The 16,404-nt window shown below is 44.0% G+C and overlaps 1 protein-coding gene across 5 annotated transcripts in view; it reads right to left on the reverse strand.

Annotated features, from left to right (window-relative positions):
• Positions 1–1,091: 1,091 nt before the first annotated feature.
• Positions 1,092–16,404, reverse strand: part of LOC139365180 (C-Jun-amino-terminal kinase-interacting protein 4-like) — a 73,786-nt gene continuing 58,473 nt past the window's right edge. For 4 of the 5 annotated variants that reach the window (XM_071102634.1, XM_071102632.1, XM_071102631.1 and 1 more), the window contains 17 exons: positions 13,508–13,564; positions 11,966–12,142; positions 10,987–11,116; positions 10,790–10,882; positions 10,293–10,415; positions 9,561–9,753; positions 9,160–9,369; positions 8,676–8,865; positions 8,407–8,523; positions 8,084–8,164; positions 6,341–6,408; positions 5,817–5,965; positions 5,134–5,305; positions 4,314–4,427; positions 2,323–2,499; positions 2,024–2,167; positions 1,092–1,909 (listed from right to left, as the gene is read on the reverse strand). In XM_071102634.1, coding sequence (XP_070958735.1) covers positions 1,791–1,909; positions 2,024–2,167; positions 2,323–2,499; positions 4,314–4,427; positions 5,134–5,305; positions 5,817–5,965; positions 6,341–6,408; positions 8,084–8,164; positions 8,407–8,523; positions 8,676–8,865; positions 9,160–9,369; positions 9,561–9,753; positions 10,293–10,415; positions 10,790–10,882; positions 10,987–11,116; positions 11,966–12,142; positions 13,508–13,564 — 2,314 coding nt within the window. In that variant the 3' untranslated portion in view covers positions 1,092–1,790. Of the gene's footprint in view, positions 1,910–2,023; positions 2,168–2,322; positions 2,500–3,688; positions 3,734–4,313; positions 4,428–5,133; positions 5,306–5,816; positions 5,966–6,340; positions 6,409–8,083; positions 8,165–8,406; positions 8,524–8,675; positions 8,866–9,159; positions 9,370–9,560; positions 9,754–10,292; positions 10,416–10,789; positions 10,883–10,986; positions 11,117–11,965; positions 12,143–13,507; positions 13,565–16,404 lie in introns of all 5 variants that reach the window. The other variant, XM_071102633.1, reaches the window with a different exon arrangement.

The following is a 16,404-nucleotide window of genomic DNA, read 5'->3' on the forward strand; positions in this document are numbered from 1 at the left end:
ATGGTGTGGACTTACCCCAACAACAGAATGGTGTGGACTTACCCCAACAACAGAATGGTGTGGACTTAACCCAACAACAGAATGGTGTGGACTTAACCCAACAACAGAATGGTGTGGACTTACCCCAACAACAGAATGGTGTGGACTTACCCCAACAACAGAATGGTGTGGACTTAACCCAACAACAGAATGGTGTGGACTTAAACCAACGACAGAATGGTGTGGACTTACCCCAACAACAGAATGGTGTGGACTTACCCCAACAACAGAATGGTGTGGACTTAACCCAACAACAGAATGGTGTGGACTTACCCCAACAACAGAATGGTGTGGACTTAACCCAACAACAGAATGGTGTGGACTTACCCCAACAACAGAATGGTGTGGACTTACCCCAACAACAGAATGGTGTGGACTTAACCCAACAACAGAATGGTGTGGACTTAACCCAACAACAGAATGGTGTGGACTTAACCCAACAACAGAATGGTGTGGACTTAACCCAACAACAGAATGGTGTGGACTTACCCCAACAACAGAATGGTGTGGACTTAACCCAACAACAGAATGGTGTGGACTTATCCCAACAACAGAATGGTGTGGACTTACCCCAACAACAGAATGGTGTGGACTTACCCCAACAACAGAATGGTGTGGACTTAACCCAACAACAGAATGGTGTGGACTTACCCCAACAACAGAATGGTGTGGACTTAACCCAACAACAGAATGGTGTGGACTTACCCCAACAACAGAATGGTGTGGACTTAACCCAACAACAGAATGGTGTGGACTTAACCCAACAACAGAATGGTGTGGACTTAACCCAACAACAGAATGGTGTGGACTTACCCCAACAACAGAATGGTGTGGACTTAACCCAACAACAGAATGGTGTGGACTTACCCCAACAACAGAATGGTGTGGACTTAACCCAACAACAGAATGGTGTGGACTTAACCCAACAACAGAATGGTGTGGACTTAACCCAACAACAGAATGGTGTGGACTTAACCCAACAACAGAATGGTGTGGACTTAACCCAACAACAGAATGGTGTGGGATTTAACCCAACAACAGAATGGTGTGGACTTAACCCAACAACAGAATGGTGTGGACTTAACCCAACAACAGAATGGTGTGGACTTAACCCAACAACAGAATGGTGTGGACTTACCCCAACAACAGAATGGTGTGGGCATATACCGGTCATTAAAACTATTTATGTGAGTAGACCGCTGATTGGCCAGCTCATCCTCCTCAGGAGGATGACATCATCCTCAATGAGGAAAAGCAAGCATTTTTGAAACGGTCCGTTTGAGATACAAGTTTGAGGTGGAGGATTTGAAGTGTCAACAATATTATTTGAGTATGAGTTAACAGAATACAAACTTCTAAAAGTGAGATTTTCACTGGACAGTTACTTTAAAACACTGAGCTGCCTTTATACCGCAGTCGACTTCTAGAATGTGCTGCAGATATCTGGAGCAAGTGAAAACAACGGTTTGAAAAGGGCCCGGTGAAGTGCACTGCACTTAAAATGAGTGCACTTATCTATCCCATGTGCACTTATCAGGAGTTGACTTCACTGCTTCACTTTAACCTTGCCTGGCAAACATTAGGCCCCAAATTCATGGATACATTTAAAACAGACACTAAAAGAATCCTTAGCAACAATGTAGTCATCCACAGTAGTAATAATAATATCAATAATAACAACTTAAAACCTAAGGGAGGGGCATGCGGGGGGGTTGTGCGACCGAGTAGTGATGTGGCAGTCTGTGATTGGCTCACTCCTGGCAGGAAGTGACTTGCCAGACGATGATGTGGCTGCGTTCTGGTTTGGCGGGGGTGGCCTGCTTCATGGTGGGCTCCGATAGGCTGCCATCCACCTCTCCTACATCATCACCTGTTGAGGAGAGATACGTCATATAATGTCATACCCACACACACACACACACACACACACACACACACACACACACACACACACACACACACACACACACACACACACACTCACCCATTCTGAAGTCGATGTAGCCTTCTCCTCCACTCATGACCAGGAAGGTTTTGGCAGGTTCAGAGGTCGCCATGTCAGACGATTCAGAGGCGGGGTCATCCGACCCAGAATCCCCTCCGGGCCCGGGGGACGGGATCACCTGACCTGGAACAGGAAGTTAAGTATTGAGTACTTCCTCGGTCAAGTTCAGGAAGAAAACTGAATGAAACAGGTAGGAAGGGACTGCCTGCGCAGAATAATTTGTATTTTCTGTTGCAAAATGTAGCACACCCTAATGATCACTACCCCTTGCTACTTACCTGGGACGGCTGCAAAGAACTTGACTGCATCTCTGTGTCCGTGGAAACACAGCTGTGCCTGTGCCATGGAACAGTAGGGCACGAAGCTGCCTGGCAAAGTGCTCTCCGTGCCCTCCTCACTGAACACCCGCACGGCACCGCCAGGGCGATTTGGCACTGCACCCGCTGTCTTGTTGGCTACAACATCACAACAACAACAAGACAACTATAGAGTTAAAAACAAAACCTATAGAGTAATGATGTCAGGAAAAACTCCTGGCCTTAAATTAAGAATTTCTTAACTGTAATGTTTTGCGAAGTGAATCCATTTAGCTTGTTATCCATCCATAGCAAGCGGCACACTGCAAAGCCTCCATTATAAACTGGATGTTCGATCCCTGAATGCTGATGGACTGACAGCCATGGTATATCAGATCGTATACCACGAGTATGACAAAAATGTTTATTTGTACTGCTCTAATTACGTTGGTAACCAGTTTATAATAGCAAAAAGGCACCTTGGGTGTTTGTGGTATAGGTCCAATATACCACGGCTAAGGGCTGTGCCTAAGAACAGCAAGGCCATCCTGAAAACACATACAGTAGACCCAAAGCCAAGGTCACGCTGTAAACATGCTACACATGGAAAGGAAGGAGTCGTTATGAAATGAATGAATGGAGTGAAACATTTAGAAACAACACAGACAAGTTAAAACTAAAAGACATCAACAGAGCGACAATGACTGTGACTGCCCTGCCCTGCACAGACAATGAAGCAGTCAGTTGGGTCTGTTTGTTTGTCTAGCCGCATAGAGAGAAGCAGAAAACTAACTTAAGGAGAGACCAGAGACCCACTACTAGGATCAGAAACAACAGGCAGGGAGAGACCAGAGACCCACTACTAGGATCAGAAACAACAGGCAGGGAGAGACCAGAGACCCACTACTAGGATCAGAAACAACAGGCAGGGAGAGACCAGAGACCCACTACTAGGATCAGAAACAACAGGCAGGGAGAGACCAGAGACCCACTACTAGGATCAGAAACAACAGGCAGGGAGAGACCAGAGACCCACTACTAGGATCAGAAACAACAGGCAGGGAGAGACCAGAGACCCACTACTAGGATCAGAAACAACAGGCAGGGAGAGACCAGAACTGACCAAAGAGCACAAACCAGGCCCAAATACACGGAGAGGAGGATAGAGAGAGAGAAGGGTAGAGAGAAAAGAGGAGAAGATGCAGCTATATGGAACTGACTAGGAATAGAAGCACTAGAGATAGAAAGGGCAAGACAGCAGGACAGAGGAGGAGGGACAGAGGGAGAGAAACAGAGTAGTAAAGAAAGAGAGAAGTCTGGTTAAGCTTGCTGTGTGATGGAGACTCACCCCTGAGGCCCCTCAGTAAGACTCCATGCTGAGGAGGACCTATTGCTTCAGTGAAAGAGGGAGGAGAGGAGGAGGGATATATGGAGCAGCGGAGGAGTAGAGAGTCTATGAATACCCACTCTCTCCTTTACAGACAGCTAATTGGAGCTGTTTCATTCACTGTATGAGTGTTAATTCAGCAGGTTGGTATTTATTGGGATGACTCATGTACTGAAGCAGCTCAGCAGGATAGCCACTAGCTGGCACAGCCACAGACATTAAACCCTAACTGTAACCACACTGCTAACCTTATGCCTAACCTTCAATTAAGACCAAAAAGCTCATTTCTGATAATGACTTTGTACAATATAGCCAATTTTGACTTTGCAGCTGGCCCATCAAGTGGAAATCGCTCAATAAACGTCAACCTGCATGAATGAATGGGCCAAGTTAAAGTAGATAAACCTTTTCACCATCCAACAACTTTATACAGTGGCTTAAAAAATATTTGTTGATCGTTGCGTTGTTATAAAACATGGTCTTTTGAGGGACGTGAACATTTTCAAGGGGCAAGGAACAATGATTGAGGGAAGGTGAGGAGAGGAGGCCATCTTAGATGACTGAGATGTAGCTGGTATGGACTTACCTTCTGACAGCGGGATGGAGATGATGACACCATTTCCTGTTCCGACCCACAGACGGCTACAGGATATCATGAGGGCTGTGATCCTGACGAAGGAGAAGCCCAGTTTACCCGTACCTAGAGAAGGGGAGAGAAGAGAGGACAGGGTCATAACACTGCTTAAACTCATGCTAAATTGACAGTGTTACAGGGTAACAATGTACACTGAGTGTACAAAACACTTCCCATGACAGACTGACCAGGTGAATCCAGGTGAAATCTAGGATCCATTATTCATGTTAAATCCACTTCAATCAGCGTAGACGAAGTGGAAGAGACCGTTTAAAGAAGGATTTTTAAGCCTTGAGACAATTGAGACATGGATTGTGTTTGTGTGCCATTCAGAGGGTGAATGGGCAAGACAAAATATATAAGCATGGTACTGTTTTGATGATGTGTTTGATGTGTTTTTCGATTTCATTTGCATTGATGTCAGAGTGGTTAGAGGGACAATAGAGCCCTGAGTACCGGACCATTAGCGACCTGACGGTCGTTAGCGAGTTGGGTGCTACTGTACCAACGCATGTCCAGAGTGCATAAGAGAAGATTACTGTGAATCAACGGTCATGTGGAATTTGACCGAGGCCATGACTCATGACGCCGGTGTGGTGGTAATACAGTAACCGCAACAGCCCTAAGCACAATCATTCACGTATTCCCCATGCATTCTATTGAAACAAAGTCCTTTTTCATCTACCATCCTAAAACTCCTCTGCTTTGTCAATGTCAATACTTCATGCCAATAAAGTTGTATTGATTTAAACAATGAGTCAATGTACAGTACCCAGCATCTTGGAGACGTAGGGCTCTATGTCGACATCCTGGAGGTGCTGGTAGGTGTGGGCGTGGAACAGTCTGAGGGTGGAGTCCAGGCGGATGGATACCCAGATCCCATCTCCCACCCAGGCCAGCTGACGCACCTGACTCTCCTTCCGGGGGTGGGCGTCAAACAACTTCTACACAGGAGGAAATAGAGAAGGTAGCATTATAACCATGTTAAACCACACTATATCACTATCAGATATTGCACAGACATCATGGGCCGATATACAGTGTATATTCTATTTGATTGTGGTTGTACTGTTGAGAGAATACATAAATGTTAGATCACAAGAAACATAAGACAATGAGATCTCAAAGGACAAAGTGGGCTGGAGTTATTCTAACCTATGTGGAATAAGTCACCAAAGGGCCTTTATCAATTTCATGGATGAAAGTCTTAAAAGTAGAACTACGACAATTAGAGCAACAAAACATCTTCAAACCAAAAGGGAGATTATTCAATAACTTTAAGTGTCATTTTGTGAAACTTCCTTTTGGGTGTTTTGGAAAAGACTTCTAACAGCTGTGGGGAAAGTCATAAGGATTCCCATTTATCTAGCACTTTTCTGAAACACAAATCGCTTTACACTGTCCCCCCTTCTACCATCAGAAGGTTTCCAGTATAAACCACGTCAGATGATGTACCTCTATCCTCATGGCCCTGGGTTGGATGACGTAGATCTTGTTCCTGTAGCCACACCACACCTTGTCATGCACCACTGTCATACAGCGGATAGAGTGGTGCGGCCGGCCCAGGTCTAGTAGGTGGTAGTTGGTCAGATCCCACTGTCCCTCTGCATAGGGAGAAACACACACAAACTATATGCTTGTGACACAAAATGGCTGCCAAGCCGTTTTACTCCAGGGAGCATCACAATTGCAGGTTTACGTTTATTAGAGTCTGGTCCTGGAGGCAGAACTGAGTGATTTCCTCTAGATAGGCCAGCTGTAAAGTCACAATTGTCTATATTGTAAAAATTCATATAAACACACATTTGCGTTTGGGTCTTAATTTAAGGTTAGGGTTAGGCATTAGGGTTAGCAGTGTGGTTACGGTTATGGTTAGGTTTAAATTCATTTTGTATTACTTTGTGGCTGGGCCAGCTAGAAGATTTATTACAAAAACACTAACCTGCATCACAATATGGCTTGAATCAATGCATCCTTACCCAGGCCTCTGTGGAATATAGCCAACGTGCCATCAGCCAAGGCAACCAGGACTCTTCCTCTCACATGCCTGCAGACAGAGAGCACACATAGACATGTCTGGTGAGATATACATGGCCTGAATACTCACTACAAGACATGTCTGGTGAGATATACATGGCCTGAATACTCACTACAAGACATGTCTGGTGAGATATACATGGCCTGAATACTCACTACAAGACATGTCTGGTGAGATATACATGGCCTGAATACTCACTACAAGACATGTCTGGTGAGATATACATGGCCTGAATACTCACTACAAGACATGTCTGGTGAGATATACATGGCCTGAATACTCACTACAAGACATGTCTGGTGAGATATACATGGCCTGAATACTCACTACAAGACATGTCTGGTGAGATATACATGGCCTGAATACTCACTACAAGACATGTCTGGTGAGATATACATGGCCTGAATACTCACTACAAGTACTGTCTGTCTCTCTTTGAGAACCTTTGTGTGTGAAATAATCAATAAATCATATCAATCATGTAGGGTATCAGTCAAAAGTTTGGACACACCTACTCATTCTTTAATTTTACTATTTTCTACGTAGAATAATAGTTAAGACATCAAAACTACGAAATAACATGTGGAATCATGTAGTAACCAAAAAAAGTGTTAAACAAATCAAAATAGATTTAATATTTGAAATTCTTCAAAATAACCACTCTTTGCCTTGATGACAGCTTTGCACGCTCTTGGCATTCTCTCAACCAGCTTCATGTGGTAGTAACCTGGAATACATTTCAATCAACAGGCGTGCCTTGTTAAAAGTTAATTTGCGGAATTTCTTTCCTTAATGCATTTGAGCCAATCAGTTGTGTTGTGACAAGGCAAGAACAGCTCAAATAAGCAAAGAGAAATGACAGTCCATCATTACTTTAAGACATGAAGGTCGGTCAATCCGCAAAATTTCAAGAACTTTCAAAGTTTCTTCAAGCGCAGTTGCAACAAACACCAAGCACTATGATGAAATGGCTCTTATGAGGACCGCCACAGGAAAGGAAGACCCAGAGTTACCTCTGCTGCAGAGGATAAGTTCATTATAGTAAAATACATTATATCAAAATGACTGTGTGAATTGGCCAAATTGCTGCAAAGAAACCACTACTCAAAGACACCAATAAGAAGAAGAGACTTGTTTGAGCCAAGAAACAAGCGCCAAGGACATTAGACCGGTGGAAATCTGTCCTTTGGTCTGATTTCAGATTTTTGGTTCCAACCTCTGTGTTTTTGTGAGACGCAGAATAGGTGAATGGATGATCACCGCATGTGTAGTTCCCACCGTGAAGCATGGAGGAGGAGGTGTGATGGTGTGGGGGTGCTTTGCTGGTGACAATGTCAGTGATTTTTTTTTTAATTCAAGCCACACTTAACCAGCATGGCTACCACAGCATTCTGCAGCGATACGCCATCCCATCTGGTTTGCTCTTAGTGGGACTATCATTTGTTTTTCAGCAGGACAATGACCCTAAACACACCTCCAGACTGTGTAAGGGCTACTTGACCAAGAAGGAGAGTGATGGAGTGCTGCATCAGATTACCTGGCCTACACAATCACCTGACCTCAACCCAATTGAGATGGTTTGGGATGAGTTGGACTGCAGAGTGAAGGAAAAGCAGCCAACAAGTGCTCAGCATTTGTGGGAACTCCTTCAAGACTGTTGGAAAAGAGTCCTCAGAGTACTCACACTATGTTGAGGATGGAGTCCTTTAGCTTGATGGCGTGGAGACACTTCCTCCACCGAGCCACAGAAGAGTGCACATACAAACTAGAGAGGGAGGAGACAAGAGAGGAGACAAAGATTAAGAAACACAATCCCCAAATAAATGGTGATGATTTTCTAAAGATAATTATGTGGATCAGGGTGCATAAAGAAAATTAACAGAGAAATTACAAAAAATGTATAATGCGTTTTTCTTTTCTTGACCAAAGAGATTCTACTGTATATTCCATACTCATTTATTTCTGTGTGGCCCTAGTGGCCCCTGGTGACCACTCCCTTGTCCTCACCATCCGTTCTGGGCCCCCAGCCACATGGTGGGCAGGGCGCTGCTCATCCTCTGGACGTCCTCCCCAGCAGGGAGCATGTCGTCGGGAAGAGACGCATCACCCACCCCCTCCTGGTCCCTGGGAGACAGAGAGAAAGAACAGGGCTGGTGAGCTTTAGTGTATAAAACACACATTAATCACTCATGTATAAAACCCAGTGCCTTAAACAAGGGATCAGAGTTCTCCCTGGTCAGGTCACTACTAACTAGTACTAGGTCAGACAGTCTCACCTCTGTGTGTCTGCAGTGGAGGACTCATGGTGACCGGCTCCCAGAGGGTCTGTGAACACGTGTTCTGTGTAGATGCCTGGCTGACTGATGACCAGCCCCTGGTTCTCCTCCCCCTCCTCTGTAGCCTCTGTGGCCTCTTCCGCCGTGGGGACCCCATCCTCTGCAGGACTGGGCTCTCTGGACAGATCCACTGTTGGGTGGAGGTAGGGGGAATTTGTAGAGAGAAAATATTACAGTAAGTATGCATTAGATACAAAAGGATGATTCAGGGTGGAACCCAGGGCATACCCCAGTTTTAATGTGTGTGAAAGTGTGAAAATGCCAACACTAAAAACCCCTCATTCAACTACTCCTGGTTGAATGAAATGGTATAGTTCTGGGCAGGAACAAATGCCTTCAAACCCTGTATCTCTCCAGGACTAGTGATGGAGGTGACCACTGCTATAATGTCCTGAACCGCGGCCAGTTCCTGTGTCTGTGTTACCTGAGCTGTGCTGGGCCGGGAGGTCATTGAGCCCTGCCCCGGCCATCTGGAGGACGGCGGTGGTCCCTTCCGTTGCCAAGGCGCCGTCGCTGCCCGCGGAGCCCAGACTGGCCACGCTGCCTGTCAATGACACGCCATCAACTGGCCCGGACTCCAGGTCCTGGGGTACAGGTAACTCCTCCCCTGCAGGGTAGTCTGTCTCCAACACACCTGAGAAACAGACATGTGAAAACACACAGAAGTGAGCACACACACACAGTACCGTTTTATTCATTCCATTCAGACGTTACAATGACCCCTTCATCTGATTGAACGTAACACCAGCCAACACTGACATACACAGACCCATCTTAATACTATAAATTCCTCATAAACTGTACACAAACATCACACACACACACCTGGTATGCTGGCGATGCAGAGGACGTGTGAGTTGCAGGCGTAGAAGCTGTCCAGCAGGTCAGAGGGCTGGTTGGCCTCCAGCACCATGACTTTAGTAGAGGAGTGGGTACTGGTACAGATCCATACCCTGCAGGACATCTCATCCTGCAGGCGCAGCTCCTTCTCCTTCTCCTGGTCACCTTTCTCCTGCTCCTGAAGCAAGGACAGGACAGGCTGATCATGAGCAAGGACAGGACAGGCTGATCATGAGCAAGGACAGGACAGACTGATCATGAGCAAGGACAGGACAGACTGATCATGAGTAAGGACAGGACAGACTGATCATGAGCAAGGACAGGACAGACTGATGATGAGCTCCATTATACCAGGACTAGTATGTATAAGGGCTAACAATGTTGACTCGACTGAGGCCTGTCATGATGGCTTGAGGCCAGTACTCGTAAATATGAGAGCTTTAACTTGTGTCTGTATGTATTACCATTCAGTCTTCTTTCTCCAGTCATTTACAGTACAAGCTCTCAAAAACAGCATTAAACTGTTTTAAACACACTTATATTGTATAAAGTTCCAGCATACAGTACTTTTGTTGACTGATATACAAGCTCTCTAAAACAGTCAGAAGTTTCCATATACTGTCCTGTGATCCTGATGAGACACCCTCCTTACGTCAAGGTGCTTAAGGTACGGGTACACCCCCCTTGGCCAACATGCTCAAAACACCTCCCCCTTACCTTGTTCTCTGTCTCTAAATGGTCCAGGCTGCTCACAGAGCCCTTCCTGCTCTGTCCTTCCAACATGGACCCTCCCTCTCTGATCTTCCCTCCTGACAGGTTCACACCCGCAGCACACCACAGCTGCAGACATATCAATCAATAAATCAAACAACGTACAATTTATATAAATTGCATTTAAAAAAGCTCAATACACCACAGAAGGTTAGTGGCACCTTAATTAGGGAGGACGGGAACGTGGTAAAGGCTGGAGCGGAATGAGTGGAAAGGTATCAACAACATCAAACACAAAGTTTCCATGTGTTTGATGCCATTCCATTTGCTCCATTCCAGCCATTATTATGAGCCGTCCTCCCCTCACCAGCCTCCATTGCAAAACATGTATTATACTAGTGTATCACAACTTGGTATTCAAATGTTGCATTGTGCACAATAGTAATGTATGTTTTCACAGATCAAAATGAAGTTAACTTAATCACAGTGTGTGCTGTGCTCACCTTCATAGAAGCATCTTTCTGGTCCAGGGGCCTCAGGTAGACTGGCACAGGTAGATTCTTCTCTTTGTTCTCTGTTGGGCCCCCGTTCACTACCTGAAAGGACACACAAGATGTCATATAAAAAATAAAAACTTGGATATGGTTATTATTGCGAACTCTCTCCCTCTCTCTCTCCCTCCCATCCCCTCCTCTCCTACCTTAGATTTGCTGGGTAGACTCCATCCGTGGGCCTGTACCTGTCCATCCTCCTTCTGCATGTGGGCTTTGACCTGTCTGTACTGGGCCCTCTTTTGCTCCCTACGGGACGGAGAGGCGCACGGGTCCATTCTGACAGGGAGACAGGACAAAAAGGGAATTTCATTACAAAAAATTACATTATGGGCCGGTTTGCTGAATCCTGGACTAGAAAGCACTGTCAAATGAGATTCTCCAATGAAAAAGCTTTAAGGTCCAGAAATATGCCCAATATGGGAAACAAGCCCTAGGAGTATATGAACGTTTGTGTAGCATGGTTATGAAGAGTTCTAAAATAGAACAGGTTATGAAGAGTTCTAAAATAGAACAGGTTATGAAGAGTTCTAAAATAGAACAGGTTATGAAGAGTTCTAAAATAGAACAGGTTATGAAGAGTTCTAAAATAGAACAGGTTATGAAGAGTTCTAAAATAGAACAGGTTATGAAGAGTTCTAAAATAGAACAGGTTATGAAGAGTTCTAAAATAGAACAGGTTATGAACAGTTCTAAAATAGAACAGGTCATGAACAGTTCTAAAATAGAACAGGTTATGAAGAGTTCTAAAATAGAACAGGTCATGAAGAGTTCTAAAATAGAACAGGTTATGAAGAGTTCTAAAATAGAACAGGTCATGAAGAGTTCTAAAATAGAACAGGTTATGAAGAGTTCTAAAATAGAACAGGTTATGAACAGTTCTAAAATAGAACAGGTTATGAACAGTTCTAAAATAGAACAGGTTATGAACAGTTCTAAAATAGAACAGGTCATGAACAGTTCTAACCATCATAAGTAGTTGACCCACATATCCATGATTCTATTATAAGTGCTGTGTAATATATGGAGTGAATGACCATAGCTCATCATGGCAGAGGTCAAGAGAGGAATAAGGAGAGCTACAACAGTACTAACACATGACAGAATGAGTGCTGTGTCACTACTCACTCCTCGTTGAGGAAGTCGAAGGCCTTGGACTTCTCGGTGGGGAACTGGGAGAAGGTGCTGCTCCTCTTCTTCATTCCCCCTCCTGCAGGGGGCATGTACTTCACCTCTCTCCCCTGGGACTCCGCCTTCTTCATCACTGCCGTGCTGGAGGAGGAGGGGCTAAAGAGGCGGCTGAAACTGCGGGGGGGAGAGAGAAACCATAGGGATGCGAAGGGGGAGGGGGGGTTGGTATAGGGAGGAGCAAGGCCGGGGGTCAACCACCAACCAACAGTAAACAGTCACCCACCACCACCACCATCACCTCAAGTATAGTGAAGTGAAGCATGCTGGGGATTTGGGTACGTTGATTAACAAAGCCAAGACCCACCCATCACAATACCACTCGTGGCCCCTTAACTGAACGGGAGTCATACATATTAATATATAGTATTTTAAGCCTACATACAGTACACTAGTACTGTATATTAGGACACCTACACCTGTGTATTTCTGTGTTTGTATATACGTTTTGGCATATGTTATCTGAATGTCGATAGCAAATAGTAATCTGATAGTGTGGGACAGATGGTAATCAAGCAGATAGATTTCAATAGACTGCATAACATGTGATTACAATGAGCTCCACAGGACAGTAAGAGGAAAGAGCCCCATGTTAAGACAGTTAATCACAGTAAAACTCACAGGGATGAAGGAGGACACCTCTGTCAGTTGATCAAAAGAAGCATGCAATTATATTTTTCATTATTTTCTTCATATGTCTACACATCATACTGTAATGGACAGTAGATCTTACAAGAGTGCGCATTAATAAAGAGTTGGACATATTTAAATCTCCGCACTACAACAGGTTATAGGCCTATTGCAGAACGAAGCACTTGTCCATACATTTTCCTGTAAACAAATACAACTTCTGAGAGGACATGAAGGAGGTACAATCAGCTGACATAGACCTCTCCCTCTCAGCAGTCTTTAAGCAGACTAGCAGGACAACATAAGGCAACAGGGTCAGGCGGGGGGGAGGGCAAGAGAATCACATTGGACTGATTTGTTTGTGGATTGGATGGAAAACATGAAGAGTAGTACACATCCAGGATATGTCTATTGTTCAGGGGACTGTAGCAGACCTGGGTTGAAATACTATTCAAAATCCTTCAAAGACTTTGAACGTTTGCTTTAGGCTGCATGGACTGCCAGGTGGGTGAGATATACGCAGTTGGGAATTGTCTATTGGTTCCGTTGCAATAGGCAAGCTCAATAAAGCAAAGCTAACGGATTTGAAAGGATTTGAAATAGTATTTAAACCCATGGCTAGACTGTAGTTACTGTACCAAGGGGCAAGAGAGGGAGGGCTATGATTTTTTTAAAGTTTACCTAAGACTGAACATTTAATAGCACATCCAAAAAGAAAGAAAACAGGGATGGAATTTCCAGAATGTTAGCATGTTGATAGTGTTGAATACATCATATCAGAAATGTATAGAATTCCTATGAGTTTTTTGGTACAGGTAGTCATTGAAGGAAATATTATTTGAGACTGCTTACAATTGCCAGATGCTGGATTTCTTCTTCTCAGTAAGGGAAGGGTTTTCTCTGGAGGCTCTGGTAAGACAACACAGCATGGCATCATGTTAAAGGGACTGTTCAGCACAATTACTTACGTCATTGGTTAGTTTAACGAAACCAAAGTGTTGATTGCAGTCACTCCTTGTCCATAAAAAGCCTTCTAAGTAAAGAGATATGTAGATAACTATGTCACTTCTCTGAACTATCCCTTCAACTCATTCATTTAAATTGGTAGAGCAAGGATAGAGCAGACGGATGATTTCAGAGTGGAGTCTCAGAGTGGAGCTTAAAGAGTGTATATGAAAGGGGTTGTGGAGAAGGAAACCCTTCACTAGGCAACATAGTATTATGTTTCATTCTATTTATTAACATTTGATCTCCAAAAATGTTGATTTACTTTTGAACATTCTGGAAGTTTGGTGTTCTGAAACAATGAACTTTGACGTCACTCTGGGAACCAGTTATAAAGCAACTGCTGCATATTACTATAGCAGAGGCCATGGAAACAACTGGAGCATATTACTATAGCAGAGGCCATGGAAACAACTGCTGCATATTACTATAGCAGAGGCCATGGAAACAACTGCTGCATATTACTATAGCAGAGGTCATGGAAACAACTGGAGCATATTACTATAGCAGAGGCCATGGAAACAACTGCTGCATATTACTATAGCAGAGACCATGGAAACAACTGCTGCATATTACTATAGCAGAGACCATGGAAACAACTGCTGCATATTACTATAGCAGAGACCATGGAAACAACTGCTGCATATTACTATAGCAGAGACCATGGAAACAACTGGAGCATATTACTATAGCAGAGGCCATGGAAACAACTGCAGCATATTACTATAGCAGAGACCATGGAAACAACTGCTGCATATTACTATAGCAGAGACCATGGAAACAACTGCTGCATATTACTATAGCAGAGGCCATGGAAACAACTGGAGCATATTACTATAGCAGAGGCCATGGAAACAACTGGAGCATATTACTATAGCAGAGGCCATGGAAACAACTGCAGCATATTACTATAGCAGAGGCCATGGAAACAACTGCTGCATATTACTATAGCAGAGGCCATGGAAACAACTGGAGCATATTACTATAGCAGAGACCATGGAAACAACTGGAGCATATTACTATAGCAGAGGCCATGGAAACAACTGCTGCATATTACTATAGCAGAGGCCATGGAAACAACTGCTGCATATTACTATAGCAGAGGCATTGGAAACAACTGGAGCATATTACTATAGCAGAGGCCATGGAAACAACTGCTGCATATTACTATAGCAGAGACCATGGAAACAACTGGAGCATATTACTATAGCAGAGGCCATGGAAACAACTGCTGCATATTACTATAGCAGAGGTCATGGAAACAACTGCTGCATATTACTATAGCAGAGGTCATGGAAACAACTGCTGCATATTACTATAGCAGAGACCATGGAAACAACTGCTGCATATTACTATAGCAGAGGCCATGGAAACAACTGCTGCATATTACTATAGCAGAGGCATTGGAAACAACTGGAGCATATTACTATAGCAGAGGTCATGGAAACAACTGCTGCATATTACTATAGCAGAGGCCATGGAAACAACTGCTGCATATTACTATAGCAGAGACCATGGAAACAACTGCTGCATATTACTATAGCAGAGACCATGGAAACAACTGCAGCATATTACTATAGCAGAGACCATGGAAACAACTGCTGCATATTACTATAGCAGAGACCATGGAAACAACTGCAGCATATTACTATAGCAGAGACCATGGAAACAACTGCTGCATATTACTATAGCAGAGGCCATGGAAACAACTGCAGCATATTACTATAGCAGAGACCATGGAAACAACTGGAGCATATTACTATAGCAGAGACCATGGAAACAACTGCTGCATATTACTATAGCAGAGGCCATGGAAACAACTGCTGCATATTACTATAGCAGAGGCCATGGAAACAACTGGAGCATATTACTATAGCAGAGGCCATGGAAACAACTGCTGCATATTACTATAGCAGAGGCCATGGAAACAACTGGAGCATATTACTATAGCAGAGGCCATGGAAACAACTGCAGCATATTACTATAGCAGAGACCATGGAAACAACTGGAGCATATTACTATAGCAGAGGTCATGGAAACAACTGCTGCATATTACTATAGCAGAGACCATGGAAACAACTGGAGCATATTACTATAGCAGAGGCCATGGAAACAACTGCTGCATATTACTATAGCAGAGACCATGGAAACAACTGGAGCATATTACTATAGCAGAGGTCATGGAAACAACTGCTGCATATTACTATAGCAGAGACCATGGAAACAACTGGAGCATATTACTATAGCAGAGGTCATGGAAACAACTGCTGCATATTACTATAGCAGAGACCATGGAAACAACTGCAGCATATTACTATAGCAGAGGCCATGGAAACAACTGGAGCATATTACTATAGCAGAGGCCATGGAAACAACTGGAGCATATTACTATAGCAGAGGCCATGGAAACAACTGCTGCATATTACTATAGCAGAGGTCATGGAAACAACTGGAGCATATTACTATAGCAGAGGCCATGGAAACAACTGGAGCATATTACTATAGCAGAGGCCATGGAAACAGCTGCAGCATATTACTATAGCAGAGGCCATGGAAACAACTGGAGCATATTACTATAGCAGAGGCCATGGAAACAACTGGAGCATATTACTATAGCAGAGGCCATGGAAACAACTGGAGCATATTACTATAGCAGAGACCATGGAAACAACTGCAGCATATTACTATAGCAGAGGCCATGGAAACAACTGCTGCATATTACTATAGCAGAGACCATGGAAACA

Source organism: Oncorhynchus clarkii, chromosome 13, assembly GCF_045791955.1.
Source record: "Oncorhynchus clarkii lewisi isolate Uvic-CL-2024 chromosome 13, UVic_Ocla_1.0, whole genome shotgun sequence".
NCBI classification, from domain to species: Eukaryota; Metazoa; Chordata; class Actinopteri; order Salmoniformes; family Salmonidae; genus Oncorhynchus; species Oncorhynchus clarkii.